Source organism: Leuciscus leuciscus (assembly GCF_965113295.1).
Source record: "Leuciscus leuciscus genome assembly, chromosome: 24".
NCBI classification, from domain to species: Eukaryota; Metazoa; Chordata; class Actinopteri; order Cypriniformes; family Leuciscidae; genus Leuciscus; species Leuciscus leuciscus.
In genome coordinates this window covers 9,682,209-9,697,673 of record NC_138723.1, presented here as the reverse complement: position 1 = coordinate 9,697,673, position 15,465 = coordinate 9,682,209, and the positions used below count along the sequence as shown (strand labels likewise).

Here is a 15,465-nt window from a genome sequence, read left to right as displayed (position 1 = left end):
TGTCAGACAATTAAAGCCCAAACAGCATCACAAAATGTCGCTCCACACTCAGGCCACATCTCTTCCCTCCCCTCTGATCTGTAAACTTTCAGAAGGTAGGCTGTGCTCTGACTGCCTATGAGGAGAGCAGGAGCAAAACCTGCCAGCCCCTCAATTTTCTCCACTTCCTGTACTCAAGCAACTGCATCCCAAAAGAGGGAAAAAGTAGGAAATATCCTGCAAACGGTTCTAAAAAAGGCGTCCCGACGAACCGCTCGCGCTCGGCGCGTCTAGCTCCCGGTTTACTGACCTATCACGAATGTGAAGACTTCTTTTACACGGTTTTTCTTAGAGATTATTGATCGTTATTGTCGTTATTGATTGACTATACGAGAGGGAACGGCGATTAAGGTTCAAATTAGACCGACTTTTACCGGACAGGGCGCATGGGATAAGGAATATTTAACAAAAAAATCCCGCTTGAAGCGATTTATATCTAAAGAAGGTTAAGCCGTCAAATGTATTGGAAAAATGAGGCTTTGGCCCCTCTATCAGAGGGAAATCAGTTTCTATCCGAAGGAATTCCCTCAAAACAGGTAAGACATTTACACTGTAAAACATTATATGATCAATAATTTATAACAACAAATGTTTTTGCATTGCTTTTACTCGTCGAAATAAGTTAATTGATGCAACTTGTTGTTTTAAGTCAGTTTAATGCAATTTAAGTTGAAATGACTTAAACGTTCAAGTTGATTGTAGGATAGCCTACTTAAAAAAATTAAGGCAGCACATTTGTTTAATCTTATTCATGTGCATAACGATAATGTCTGTTGTTATCCATCAAACTGCATGGAAATAAAAGGCACTGTGTAGCATCATCTTCTGCAGCCTGCAACATCTTCACCTTAAAGTGATGTCATGAGAATCAGGATCTATTCTGAATAGTGTGATTTGCGGTCCATCCACTTCACATGCCAAGTCTGCAGAGGAAAAATTAGATTTTAATTACTGCCATTAAAAATCAAATTTGCAATTCTTTGGGTGGCCCGTTGCTTTCTCTGATTGGCAGTTGAAATTGACACTCTGGGGTCCTCTTATCGCGAGCATCTCAAGCTATTTGTAATTGCAGGTAGTTTATTTTTTCAGCTCCCTGGATTGCGTGGAAATACGATTATGGGAAGAGGCACGGGTTAAGTGTGGGGAAAAAATCAATCCAAATTTAAATCGCTTCATTAAAACAGGGGCTTTTTGTCGCGAGGCTCTCAATGCACAGTTAAAAGCGGTTTTTATTGTTTTGGACGCGTATATAGAGCAGGGAACATGCCTGACGTGGAGCACTGTGGCTTGCCTGTGTTGTAGGTGATCTCTCCAGACTCGCACAGCACACCGGGAGCCTCGCGCTGCGTGGACGCGCAACACGGACACGCGATGGTGAGCGCGCGGAGCGATCGTGCTCCTTTATTGGGTCTCTGCTAGATCGGTGCGTTGAGCTTTTGCAGAAAAAGGCCTTCAGATAGAATGCAAAAGTCTTTACTGATATAATGCATTTTTGTGTGTTTGTGTGTGTGTGTTCTTGGATTATTTCATTTTTGTAAACAACTTTTGCGCTTAGAAAGGCTTTTTAAATGTCAATCGCTTCCCTCTTAGACAGGGCCATCGTCTTTATATCTATAATTTTATGTTTCCACGAGCTTTTCAGACTTTCCTACTCAATGAGTTTGAAAAGTTTCGATTTCCTTCACACTTAAATTCGAAATGTTCGGAAAGGGTCAGCAAATCACTGCACGCTGACTTGATTTTTTTACTTTTTCAGTTTTACTGGGTTGAATTATTTTTCTCAGAAGATTCCTGTCAAGTAAATAAACATAATTCACGTGAGAGTGAGATATGTATTGCTCTATTTTCACTGGCAGTCACAGTCTGACGGAGAATCTCACAGATCTAATATGGAGAAAGAGGACCCGCGCTCTTCGCCCAGTCCTCCGTCGACTCCGTCCATCTGCTCGCCCCCGTCCAGCGCCTCGTCCGTGCCGTCCACCGGGAAGAACGTGTGCGCGAGCTGCGGGCTCGAGATCCTCGACCGATATCTGCTCAAGGTACGGGCGCGTGACTGTGTGTGTGTGTGTGTGTCGTCTCATGTGGCGAGTCAACTGTTTTGATTTGAGCCTCTGACTGACTTTTGTAAAAACGTTTGCAAACAACATTAGATTGAAATTAGGCTAGTAGGCTAAAGAATTGTTGCTTGCATTCTTTATTATTTTTAGATGACTGTCTGTAGTTTTAACCCTCATTATTGGGATATGATACACCGCTGCAAATTTAGTAGATCGAATATAGGCTATAAGCTACTTTACCACGGTTGTCTTAGGCTACTTTAACATTTGTGATTTTCCGTAATCTTATGAAAACCGATTCTAATGATAAAACGCTTTAGTAAGAAATGTTAGGCTATGTGTATAGGCTACGTGTGTTAGGGGTTTATAAAACATGAGTAAATAGGCTACAAAAACTACTTATATGTAGTCCAACAATGTGTGTGTGTGGTTTTTTTTTCGTTTTTTTTTGCTAGGATAAAATTTATCACAAGCAGAAACGATCATATTTCTGAACAATGCATTGTCTACTTTGATATAACAGATTGGTTAAAGTTTCTGTAATATCTGCCTATATTGTGTTTTAGTTGGGTCAGAGGAACATGTTTAAATAATGTGAAGGGGGAAAGAGGTTAATTTAAAATAATAATAATAATAATAATTATTATTATTATTATTATTACACATAGGCTACATTATATATAAATAGGCTAGTAAAGTCAGTCTCAGCAAATCGTGAAGGTTAAAATATTGCGAATATTTTTTAATAGACCTAGATATAGATTTAGATTTTTCCTGCTATTTGTCGTTTTTTGGCTCCAAACATTTATAGCCTTGTTTTTTTTGTTTTTGTTTTTTTAAGTAAAGATGTTGAGAGCATCGTCGCGTGCACGCGCTCTCGGGCTGCTTGTTTTTCAGGAAGTGCGTGTGTTGCGCGCGAGGATCTTTAGAGCGCGATCTGTCTGTGTTTGTTTTGCTTTTTCTGCGGAAACTAATAAAACAACCCGTGTGAGTTTATTACAGTTTTGTCAGAATGAACCATCTTTATAGACGCCTTTTTAAGTTTAATCTTTTCTCAGAGTCTGAAAATGCATCAAACAAGTTAAAAATGTAAAACCTTTGTAAAGGTGTAAAAACGCGCGAGCCTCTTTCGTCCTATTTCGTCAGAATTTTTCAATAAACATTTAAGTCTAAGATGCATCTCACGTGTGTCCCAAAGAAAACATGGTTAAAAGCATAATTTTTTATTTCAGATATCAGTAATCAAGTTTAAAATATCAGTAATCACACGGAATATGTTGCAGTTTTCATTAACAAATTATTATTATCAAATTATTATTATACATTTTCTAGTGCAATTAAAAATAGGCTACTTAACATGCGTGCATCTACATTTATAATTAAACACTTTTATATACAACGCAATTCTAAGGATATCATTACAAAATAAATAAAAAATGTTTATTTTTATTTTTAATCACAACTTTAATTATAAACTAAACATTTTATTTTATAGCCTAACATATATTTGTATGGCAGTGATTTTTGGGATTATTCAAATAAGAAACGTGTTAGTTTTGACCTAATCATTTTAATACACGTTGACATTTAATTTTTATAATAATACGAATTTTACGAAATGCAAAAAAACATCCACCGTGCATAAACGTGGCCTTTTAAAAGAAATATCATTATTTCGTTTATTTCAATTAGGCTATTATTTTTATTATTATCTCCATCATCATTATTATATTTTGATGTTCGCTGTTATGTTTATTGCAGGTTAATAATCTGATCTGGCACGTGAGGTGTCTGGAATGTTCCGTGTGCAGGACTTCACTACGTCAACACAACAGCTGCTACATTAAAAACAAGGAAATCTTCTGTAAAATGGATTATTTCAGGTAGGGTAAGTTTTTCACTTTCTGTCCTCAGAAATATCAGGTGTGCGCTTAAAGGAAATGCATGCGTAATATTTACTTGTGGATGAAAATATGTTGCGTCAGTGTAGCGTGTTATGGTTTAAAGCTAAAAAAAAAAAAAGATTTCATACAACAACAAAAAATAGGCTGCACAAGATGGAGTTTGTAATTGAGTTTAATTGTGATTAAGTCAGTGAAAAAGACCTCATATAACATTATAATTATTTATGGCAATCGACTTATTAGAAATATTCCGTCTTTCTTGCTAATTTCTGCATCTGTTAGAGATTCCACACTTGCCTTGTTTAATAATAAAACCAAAATTATTTTATTTGTGGTCAAAATAATGTTGTGGCTTATTGGAAGTCAATATTTTACAGCTGAAAATACTTCAATTGACGTATATAAAATAATATTTTTGACCGGTTAATTTTGATGTTATCACATGAAGCACATTTTGTGCAGTGTATACTTTTGGATTGTGAAGAAAAAAAAGGCCCACAATAGGAGATGATGCCAGTAGTAATATAATGGCAGATCTAAATAGAACTTGATTACTTGATTATTAGTTGGTTTACATTTGCCACTATTCCCTTGTATGCAATTGAATGGTGTGAGAAATCAAACCCAAGTTAAAGAATTGAAGATCTCGAAAGTATGGAGCTCTGGTTGAGATCCAGTAATGTGCTCGTGGGAAGGTATGGAGTGAGGGAGATCCGACAGGGAAGCTGTGGAATTGCATTGAGGGTGCAAGGGCTGTGATATGGCATGATTGCAGAGCACTCAGCAAGGCCTGTGAATGGCATGATATTGGCCAGCCTTCCCTGCTTATTGCCCGTCAATGTGAATGACTGGCCCCTTTAAAGTCAATGCAGCAGGAGAGGGTTTGTTTTCTACGTTAAGGCCAATAATCTGAAGAGATGCTTCAGTGTCTTGATCTTCACTGAGCAAACGGCGGTTCGGTCGAGTCTAGGGCGTCAGGATCTCTCAGTGGCTAGAGCTGTTTACACACGAGAGATTTCAAGAGGAGAATTTGGCACAGAGGATGTATACCAAGGACATTTGAATGCATGCAAGAAAGCTTGCCACAAAATGGAATTTTAGTGGATTGGAGCTTATTCGGGATGAAAGCATATTCTAAAGACGACGAGTTCAGAAATGGGAGAAAAAGCTCGGTGAAGACTGTTAAATGAAATAGACGGGGTTTCAAAGTCTCAAGTGATTTAATGTGCATTGTTTTATTAGCATTAAATATCATAAATATGGTATAAGCAGGACATCCCCTTACTTGGTGAATGGAGAGAAATTGTTAAAGAAATATACAATATGGGAGAATTGACTCCCATAAAAAGGACCTATTTCTAAAATACTGGAAATGGATTGATTACCGTAATGTAAGCAATTAATGACTGTATAGCCCATGTGAATTTATACTTACTGTATTCCCCCTGTTCTATTGTTTATTTTTGCTTGTTTGATTTTTTTCCTGATTTCCCTTATTGACATTTTCTTGAAAAATCATCAATAAAAATAAAGTAAAAAAAAAATAAATAAAAAAAATATGCCAACAATATTCACATTTCTTCGAATTGACCTTGAAATCTGAAGTGTGATTTTCATGTGATTTATAGAGAAAGAGATAAATAATTCACTTAAAATAAATGCACATTTCCAGTATCCAAATTTTCAGATATTTCAAATAGCTACACTGTCAAAAAACAAACGAAATATTTTGTCAAATCACCTTAGATAATTTATGTGGTTTAGATAACATAATATTTTGAGTTTCTGTTGATTAAACCAATCTCCTTCATTGTATAACCTAATTTTTTAAATTTCAATAAACTCAAATTAGACACCAGGTTACTTACTTTTTTCAGCTAAACCAACAATATTTTTATACAGTGATACATTGCCCTCAAACGGTATTTTATTTAGTTTTCGTACAGTTTTGTATGTCAAAACAGCAACCACAGGGGTTTATGCTGGTCTCTGCATAACAAAATACAGCCTCAGCTTTTTCGCATAATTATGCAAGTTAATTAGGATGGTATATATGTTTTTATTTCTGACATGGATTCACAGAAACCCGGCAGAACGTATTCATGTTTGCCTTGTAAAAGAGACAGTAATAGCTCCATGCTTGTGGAGTCAATTTCAGTGATCTGAAGTGTGTGTTTTCTCCAGTGCCACTGAAACATCCCTCCTGTCAAGTCCTATATCAGCGATTTTCACCTTTTTTTTTAGTCGGTTTGAGCCTTTGTACCCAATTGTATCTTTCACATAAAGAGGTCGAGATCATAACCGCTAGCAGTTATAGTAGAGAGTAGCATTTGACATGCTTGAAACAAATTCTGTTTATATATCTGGAAATAAATGTCCTGCAGTGTGTTGTTTTAAGGTTAAATGTCATGCACTGGCCTCGCAGTCAAATTGCACAATGAATCAATTTGATGCTCAACATTCTGATGCTCAGATGTTTGGCTGCAGTGATGTTGAGAGTTGTGTGTACCTGTGTTTGTTCTCTGGCAGCTGGATTGTTTCGCTGGTGCTGCACGACACCGTTAGAGGACCGCCATCATATGCTTGAAAGGAAAAGGAGCTCCATTGATTTCTTGCAAGGAAGGAAAACAAAACACAAGGAGATATGTTTCATTTGTGTTAGTCTCTCATCTGGGCCAGATTGACAGCTGCTCTAATAGAGTGTAATTACAGGAAATCAAAGTGGGTTTGCTCCGTGTGCCGTGGGGGTGGGGGTGGGGGGGGGGGTAGATTTGGCGGTACGGGTCAGAGCGGAGACTGTACCTACACTAAAGAGAAACAGCCACAAAGGCACGAGCGTCAGGCCACACGGGAAGTCAGAGGAGGCTGTTAATCAGAGGAACCAAAGGATAAGGACAGGGTGATGGAGTAAGGCGTAACCCGAGTGGGTTTGGATCTGTAGATTTGGAGGAGGTGACGTACTGTAATGGCCATATGCGCGTGCAGGACTCCTTGTGTTTAAATGCTAGCAGAAGTAAACAGAGCTTGTGTAACTCAACTTGGTGGAGAATGCGGGCAAATTATATGAGTGACTGAAATTATAATGACAAAATGAAAGTTTTTTTTTTTTTTTTAGGTTAAGAGAGACAATATACCAAAATATAGGCTCCAACAAAGAGTTACCAAACCGAAGTCCAATGCTGTGACTGCATACTGTTAAAAAAGTATGTTCTATCTGTATGTGTGTAGTTTGAAAAAAGTTTGCACGTACCATGTTGTCATCATCATGTGATCTACGGCGTCAGTTGCATTCACAAATTCTCTCCCGTGGCCTCATGGGATAGTAAAGTGTACATCATGCGCGCTTCCGAGTCTCGCCGGATGAAGGAGGTGATCCGGGTAATTTTCACCTACCGTTTTTCGAATACTACACTATAAAGAATGATATCATCAATAAGTTATGACATGTTTTTATATTGCTTCAGCTCAGCAAAAATAAGTGATGCAATTTTCAACTTTTTTATTAGTTATACAAGATTTAACTCATTTGTTAAAGTCAGTTTAATGTAATTTAAGTTGAAATGACTTAAACATACAAGTTGATTGTACTTAAAAATCTAAGGCAGCAACTTTTAGTTTTTTTAGTGTACAAATTTGGAAATACTACTCCTTTGCCTTTTTGTTTAATATATAGTATGGAAGTAGGCATATTTGGTCAGTGCCAGTCTTTATTCTGGTCTCTAGATATGATAGAATCCCTCCTTCGACATATGACTTTTTTTCTCGGACAATCGCCAGGAATCACCAATCCGATCACTAAGAAATGTTAAAGCACACCTCAGATTTACAGTATCATTAATGGTCGTAGCACAAACAGTGGGGTGGGATGAGTTACACACCAAATTTAATACTCATGGTTCAGGGTTTGGAAAAACCACCACGAGCAATAGCAATAGCCATGCTTGCCGTAGCAATCGTCCCTGATAAGTCTCAGCAGTCTCTGAGAGGGAGATTTACCCCCAGATTATAATCCTCCAAGACTATATCGCATTTAATCAACCGAATTTGTACTTCCACAAGCTTCTCTTTTCCAGCCAAAGGTGAATTTCTTGTGGAACTGAGGGAAACGCTTTGCGGCTGCAGGAATTTTCCCCCGGCGAGTTATGATATGCAGGACAGAAATAAATCCAGTATAAGCACAACAACGCACAATCAGACGTGCGGCAGATCTGAACAAAAACAAAACCCCCTTAAGATCTTTATGGCTTCTCTGAGAGGTTTTGCGGTAAATGAACTGCCATGACAGATTACGGCTCCGTTCCACAATGTTTCTCCTCTAAACACACGTCTGAAATGCATCATTACTCAATCGTTGTATTCTTTGTCTGGAATGATGCTGCCAGAGTATGGTGTGCAGTGTACACAGAAACCCCTTCGCATGCTTTTTGCAGGCATTAATACGCGAGGCGTGTTTTATGTATCGATACTTTGCACATAAGTGGACTGTAAATATTTTTTGATTCAGGTTTGTTCTTGCTTCTTGGCTCATCCTGCTCAAGTGCTGATTGGCAGAGACAAATGATTATACATGCACACAAGTTTCCTGGTTTGTTGAGCCCCACGGGGCTCCCTGGTTGGGCTCTGATGTCATTTCCAGTGGATGAACCCCCCGAGGGGCCGGTGTCATCATTCTTCAGTAGCGTATACGAGGGAAACATGGCTATCTTGATATCCCGTGTTTCTTTGCAGTCTGAGGAGGTTGTGTATGACACTTTGTTTACACAAGAGCTCCCAATGACAGAGGTGTGGTGGTGGAGGAGGAAGGGGGAGGGCTCAGATTCAGGCCAAAAAAGGGCCGTGACTGGCCATCTGCAGAGCATTAGTCTCTCCTAGTCCTCTCAACACTGGAACTCTCTTTGGTCACCCGAACGTGATGTCTGGGTCAAAAAACACACGGCATGGTCAGCCCCGTCCAGTCAAAATAACACTTCATTATAGCAGGCTGTGTGTATTTGCTGTTGGTTTGTATCGCCGCAGGGTTGTTCATCAAGTCCTGTTGATCGCAGAATCACAGAAGAGGTGTTTTAAGCAACTGCACGGCCATATGGCTGCTGAAAATGCAGGGATAAATTAAATATGGAATGTGTGTAGAGAATGCAATGATTAACATGTAACGTCAGCAGAAACATCAATAACATCTAAACTCCATTTCTGCATTAGAGAATCAACACATAACAGTGTATTATATAATTTGAACTAATTATAAATATACAGATGCAAGAAAGAAAAGACCAATTACTATGTGGTGTGCAAAAAACAAAAAAAAACAAAAAACAAGATTCAATGACATGTCGGCTTGAGGGAGAATGGCAGATATTCTGGCAATGGTAGAATGAGGGAACGAATAAATAAATACATTTCTTTAAAAATGTACTTTATAAAAACAAAAAACACCCTGAGACTGAAATGATCTGAAAAAAAGATTGAATTATGTCTGAACATTTAAGCAGTTTGAGATTAATATATTGCAGAATATTTTTGATAATCACTAACCTGTAAAATAAACTGAAATGACATTATATATATATATATTGCTTATTTAATTTAAGAACATTTTTGATAATTACTATCCTGTTCATTCAACTGAAAACACATATTATAAATTAATATTTAATAATAATAATATTATAAACTAATTATATATTTTTTAAATGATTAAAACAATGTTATATTGGATATGTGAATACATTATATTTGAATTCCTTCACACAAAAAAAAGTGGAGGTGGTTTAAAAATAGATGTCTTCCATGCATTACACACCTTGTTGGATAAAATCTTTTAAGTTTATGGATCCTATCAGCACAGTTTATCAGCAGACATTTCCTGCCGACCCGCTGCTCAGAGAGTTACTAGTGGTTTGTTTGTGCTGAGAGTTTTACAGCCGTGTCTGACACGTTTAGTGGTTATCTTTTGGACACGGTTCAGCCTATCTGTATTCTGTCTTCTTCTGGCGAGAGCTTTCTGTGGAGAGAAAAGAGACCCGCTTGACTGATAAACTGAAATACATGTTATACCATTACACTATGAATTCAAAACAAGCATAATTTACACAGAAAATGCTTCTGTTATTATACTAGGGTTTGGGTTGTAATGATAAGCACATGTATTGTATTGTTTATGGAATGAGTATATTGATGCCCAAGCCCTTCTCTGTCTCACAGTAGGTTTGGTACAAAGTGTGCCCGCTGTGGCCGGCAGATCTACGCCAGCGACTGGGTCCGGCGAGCCAGGGGCAACGCCTACCATCTGGCCTGCTTCGCCTGCTTCTCCTGCAAACGCCAGCTGTCCACAGGCGAGGAGTTCGGGCTGGTGGAGGAGAAAGTACTGTGTCGGATCCACTACGACACAATGGTGGAGAACCTGAAACGGGCCGCTGAGAGTGGTGCGTGTGTTTCGGATGCGTTACCCTTTAAGTCTCATTGATCTAAAAAAAGATTTCCTAACCACCTTTTCCCGGGTTTTCGCGCAGGAAGCGGACTCACTCTGGAGGGGGCGGTGCCGTCGGAACAGGATAGTCAACCGAAACCGGCCAAAAGGGCACGGACGTCCTTCACTGCGGAACAACTGCAGGTAAGATTATCAAACACACAGTGGCATGTGGATGTCTGAGATGAGGAAGCAAAGCGCCCTTTTTGGTTTTGCTTTTGTCTAATATGAATTCATTTTTAAGTTCCATTCGATGTTTACAAAGCTTTCACGTTAGACGCATGTGGAACAGCATTTTGCCTTTCATGTGGCACTATCAGCAAGCAACCAATACTGTGTACTTAATGTATACACTACAGAAAGTTTGGAATGGAACATCTGAGATTTTTTAAATATTTTTGAAAGAAGTCTCTTATGCTCACCAAGGCTGCATTCATTTGATAAAAAAAAAAAAAAAAAAACAGTAACAAAAAAAACAACAACTTGTAATAGTAAATGTTTCTTGAGCATCAAATCATCATATTAGACTGATTTCTGAAGGATCATGTGACACTGAAGACTGGCGTAATGATGCTGAAAATTCAGCTTTGATCACAGGAACAAATTACATTTTAAAATATGTTACAATACAAAATTGTAATAATATTTCACAATATTACTGTTTTTACTGATTTGTCAAATGAATGCAGCATTGGTGAGCATCTTTCAAAAACATAAAAAAACTATAACTGGTAGTAAATATATATATATATATATATATAGTACTGATTTTTATTTGTATAATTTTTCATTATATTAAAAAAAATAATTATTATTTTGCCATTTTAATATAGAAAATCTTTACAAATAGACGTTTTTCCCCTAGTAAACGACCTAATGTTAATTTGACGCTTGTTTCATGCACAGGTAATGCAGGCGCAGTTTGCACAGGACAACAACCCTGACGCTCAGACCCTGCAGAAGTTGGCAGACATGACAGGATTGAGTAGACGAGTCATACAGGTGATCTCACTTATAGTCCCATTCAATGTTTAATCCGTTCAAATTCAGTAAATAGAGACGGCTTGCCTTGACAATTGGTTGTATTTTCATAGGTTTGGTTTCAAAACTGCAGAGCGAGACATAAAAAGCACACTCCACAGCACGGCGGCCCACCTCAAGCTCACCCGCAGGCCCGCATGCCCCCCTCACTGCCCGACGAGCTGCATTACTCCCCTTTCGGCAGTCCTGAGAGAGCGCGCATGGTGGCCCTGCACGGGTACATCGAAAGTGAGTGTTTCCTCCAGTACTGCTGTCATTAAAGCAGAAGGAAAAAAATTATAATTGAAAAAGAAAATTATATATATATATATATACATACACATATATAATATATATATTTTTTTTTTTTTTTTAATAAGTATTTTCTGCTCACCGATGCTGCATTTATTTGATTAAAAATAGAAAAAACAGTAATATTCTGAAATATTATTACACTTTAAAATAACTGTTTTCTATTGTAATATATTTTAAAATGTAATTTATTCCTGTGATGGTAAAGCTGAATCTTCAGCATCATTACTCCAGTCTTCAGTGTCACATGATCCTCCAGAAATCATTCTAATATGATGATCTGATGCTCAATTATTGTCAATTCTTATTGCTGCTCAATTATTAATAATGCTTCTTATTATTACCAATTTTGAAAACAGTTTATGTTAACATTATTGTGGAATTCATGATAAATGTTTTCAGGATTCTTTGATGAATAGAAAGTTCAAAAGAACAGCATTTATTTGAAATAGAAATCTGTTGTAACATCATAAATGTCTTTACTGTCACTTTTGATCAATTTAACGTGTCTGCTGAAAAGTATTATTTTTCATGAAAAGAATCTTAACCCAAACTTTCGAATCGTAATGAATCATAGTTTCCATAAAAATATTAATCAGAACAACTGTTTTCAAAATTGATGATAGTCAGAAATGTTTCTTGAGCATCAAATCATCATATTAGAGTGATTTCTGAAGGATCATGTGACACTGAAGACTGGAGTAATGATGCTGAAAATCACAGGAATAAATTAAATTTTTACATATATTACAATAGAAAACAGTTATATGAAATTGTAATTATATTTCACAATATTACTGTTTTTACTGTATTTTGAATCGAATAAATGCAGTCTTGGTGAGGATAAAACACTTTCATTCAAAAAATCTTAACTTTTGCCTAGTATATACTTTGGTAGCTAAATTGGTAACTAGTGTGTTCTCTGACCTGAAGATACTTAGAGATCACTATAGATAGAGATTAACATTAGCATCTGTTGATTTTGTTTTGGTTGGGCAGGTCATCCGTTCTCGATGCTCACTTCACAGAGCCTCCCTCATCAGGCCATGACGCTCCCGCAGCTCCCTCTCAGCCGCTAGCGCTCGCACTGACCCCTGACCCCTTCACCCTGACCTTCCAATCACTCCTGCGCCGACCCCACAGGCTGAAGGAGAAGGTCACGGTACCACTTGCTCTTGACCTCTGAACTCGCAAGGAGAGAGACTGTTTCCTCTCTGGTTTCGCTGGACGGGATTTTACTCACTTGCATCTAGTCGCGGATGGTTAAGGGAAACCGCATAATATGTGACCTGTGAATTTAGGACTTGCATCACCGAGACCAGGATCTGGACTTCTGGACACAAGAAAGACAAGAAAAAAGACACGAGCACACACTGTAACAGACTAGCGCTCTTGGTTCGCCCCTTCTCCTGATAGTCTCGTCTGACTCTTGTTCAGCGGTTGGAGACTCTGAATGCAAACAAAAGGAATGTAAAGTTACCAGCATCAGTGTTAAACATTTAGATTGAAAAAGGGAAAAGCACAAGAGATGTGGATGGGAAATAAGTGGCATAGGACCAGGTGGTAAGACATATTTTCTCTCTTTTTCCTCACCGAAACACGCCACGATTGAACGTGGAAGTCGTGCTAAGCAAGTGAAACGAATTGACGCTACTTAAAAAACTTAAGTTGACTTCACTTTTGCTTGCTGTCTTGTTCTTACACCCATATGCAAAGCATCCGTGTTTTCTGGGGCCTAATAAGGCCAGCAGGGTTGATTGTTCCACAGATTTCATTTTAAAAATAATAAAATTGTTCTTAAATTTTAAGTCCATCATTTAATTGTATAAATAACTGCCGACATCTTGTTTTGAAAGGAGATTGTTTGTTAGAAACTGATTGTTTCATTTTAGATCCAAGTGACACGTTAAAATAAGAATTCCTAGTCTAAGGTTGAATTTTTCAAAGGTCCTGAGGATGTCTAAACCTTCCCTAATTTTATTATTTTCAAAAATGCATTGCAATAACTGTTGTCCTACCAGTTTACTGCAACCACACACGACAAATAACGTTGATCTTACTGTGAGATTATTTCAAATTGAAAACAGTGCTCTCAACAGTTGTACTAAAAAGAGAGAAAGAAAATATCAAACATGAGGATCAAGACAACACTATTTTGTGCAAAAGATGGAAAGGAAGAGGACGACTGAGACTAAAAAGAGCACTTGAGTAAAATGTAAAGATAGCTACATGTAAAGAAAATGTACATGTAATGTATTTTTATTTAAGCAGTGTCCTGAGACGAATGTGTCTGTGTTTCATTGTTTTCTTCATACATGTGTGCCGTATATGCCTCAGCTGTGACCAGAGAGCAGGAGTGCTGGGTGTACAGCTCTGAAACCGGGGGGAAAGTCTGAAATTGTAACTTAAATTTGAGAAAGACATTCTTGTGTTCTGGATGAGGGACAAGGCCTCTACATTCTTGTATTTATTATGACAGGTAGCCTGTAAGCACTTTCCCCCACTTCCACATGTCTGTTTTGTAAAAAAAATAAAATAATGAACTATTTCTATGGCTGTGCATCATAAATGTTTTCTTTTAAATAAATGAAATTAATTTATAACCTGACAAAATAACACAATTTGCTCTTGTTAATTTGATTGCTAGATTTTCCTCAGAACTTAACTATCTATTCTATATATAACATTTTCATGTCATCTATCCATCTATTCTCTCTCTCTCTCTCTCTCTCTCTCTCTCTCTCTCTCTCTCTCTCTCTCTCTCTCTCTTCATATATATGAAGAGTTCAGGTGCAAAAGCCTCTAAGTGCCATCTGAAATTTTCTTCTAGAATGATCATTTTTTATCGAGCTCGTATATTTAAGTTCAATAATTTCACTTAAATGGCAATGCAAATGACCTATTAATTGTAATTTAAGTGAAATTACTTAAATATACAAGCTTTATAAAAATGATCATTATAGAAGAAAATTTCAGATGGCACTTAGAGGCTTTTGCACCTGACCTCTTCATATATATATATATATATTATGAAATTTGAGGCATTTTTTACTTTAAAACAAGGAGAAACATTAGACAGTGTTAAATTAATTTACATTTTCAATAGAACATCTGTTGTATTAAAATACAATACCACATTTTCTATAAAACATTGCTTTTTTACTGTGTGTGTGTGTATATATATATATATAGAGAGAGAGAGAGATTTTTTTTTAAGTACAATCAGCTTGGATGTTTTACATCATTTTAAGTTAAATTACATTAAACTGACTTAAAAAAATTAGTTGAATCTTCTATAACATATAAAAAAAGTTTAACTTAACTTATTTTGATGAGTTAAAGCAATGTAACTCATCTTTAACTCATATGTTGTCATAATTTATAGATCATAATTTTTTTTTACAGTAGATAGAGATAGATAGATAGATAGATAGATAGATAGATAGATAGATAGATAGATAGATAGATAGATAGATAGATTTTTTTTATTCAAGACCATGGCATTACCATCGGATCCAGGCACAGTATTTTGTTATAAAACACTCTTTTATAACATGAAACACAGATTTTATATCTGACTGCTACAAGTTATTATTATGACAGGTTAGGATATTATGAAATGTATGAAATATTACAGATAATTTATAGATATTATATCTGGATGGTT

General features: G+C 36.9%; 2 protein-coding genes across 6 annotated transcripts in view; one reads left to right on the top strand and one right to left on the bottom strand.

Annotated features, from left to right (window-relative positions):
* anxa3b (annexin A3b) overlaps positions 1-15,465 on the bottom strand; it is a 255,961-nt gene that overhangs the window by 57,470 nt on the left and 183,026 nt on the right. The window lies entirely within an intron of this gene.
* Positions 41-14,528, top strand: lhx6a (LIM homeobox 6a). Of its 4 annotated transcripts, none has more exons than XM_082158822.1 (9): positions 41-575; positions 1,342-1,413; positions 1,896-2,078; positions 3,858-3,979; positions 10,205-10,422; positions 10,510-10,610; positions 11,373-11,468; positions 11,561-11,735; positions 12,798-14,528. In XM_082158822.1, the coding sequence occupies exons 1-9, from the start codon at positions 498-500 to the stop codon at positions 12,875-12,877; spliced, it is 1,125 nt and encodes a 374-aa protein (XP_082014948.1). In that variant the 5' UTR covers positions 41-497; the 3' UTR covers positions 12,878-14,528. The 4 variants fall into 4 exon arrangements, with proteins under 4 accessions (XP_082014948.1, XP_082014947.1, XP_082014949.1 ...); XM_082158821.1 differs by having other exon boundaries at positions 45-575; positions 10,202-10,422; positions 12,798-14,527; XM_082158823.1 differs by lacking the exon at positions 1,342-1,413 and having other exon boundaries at positions 45-575; positions 10,202-10,422; positions 12,798-14,526.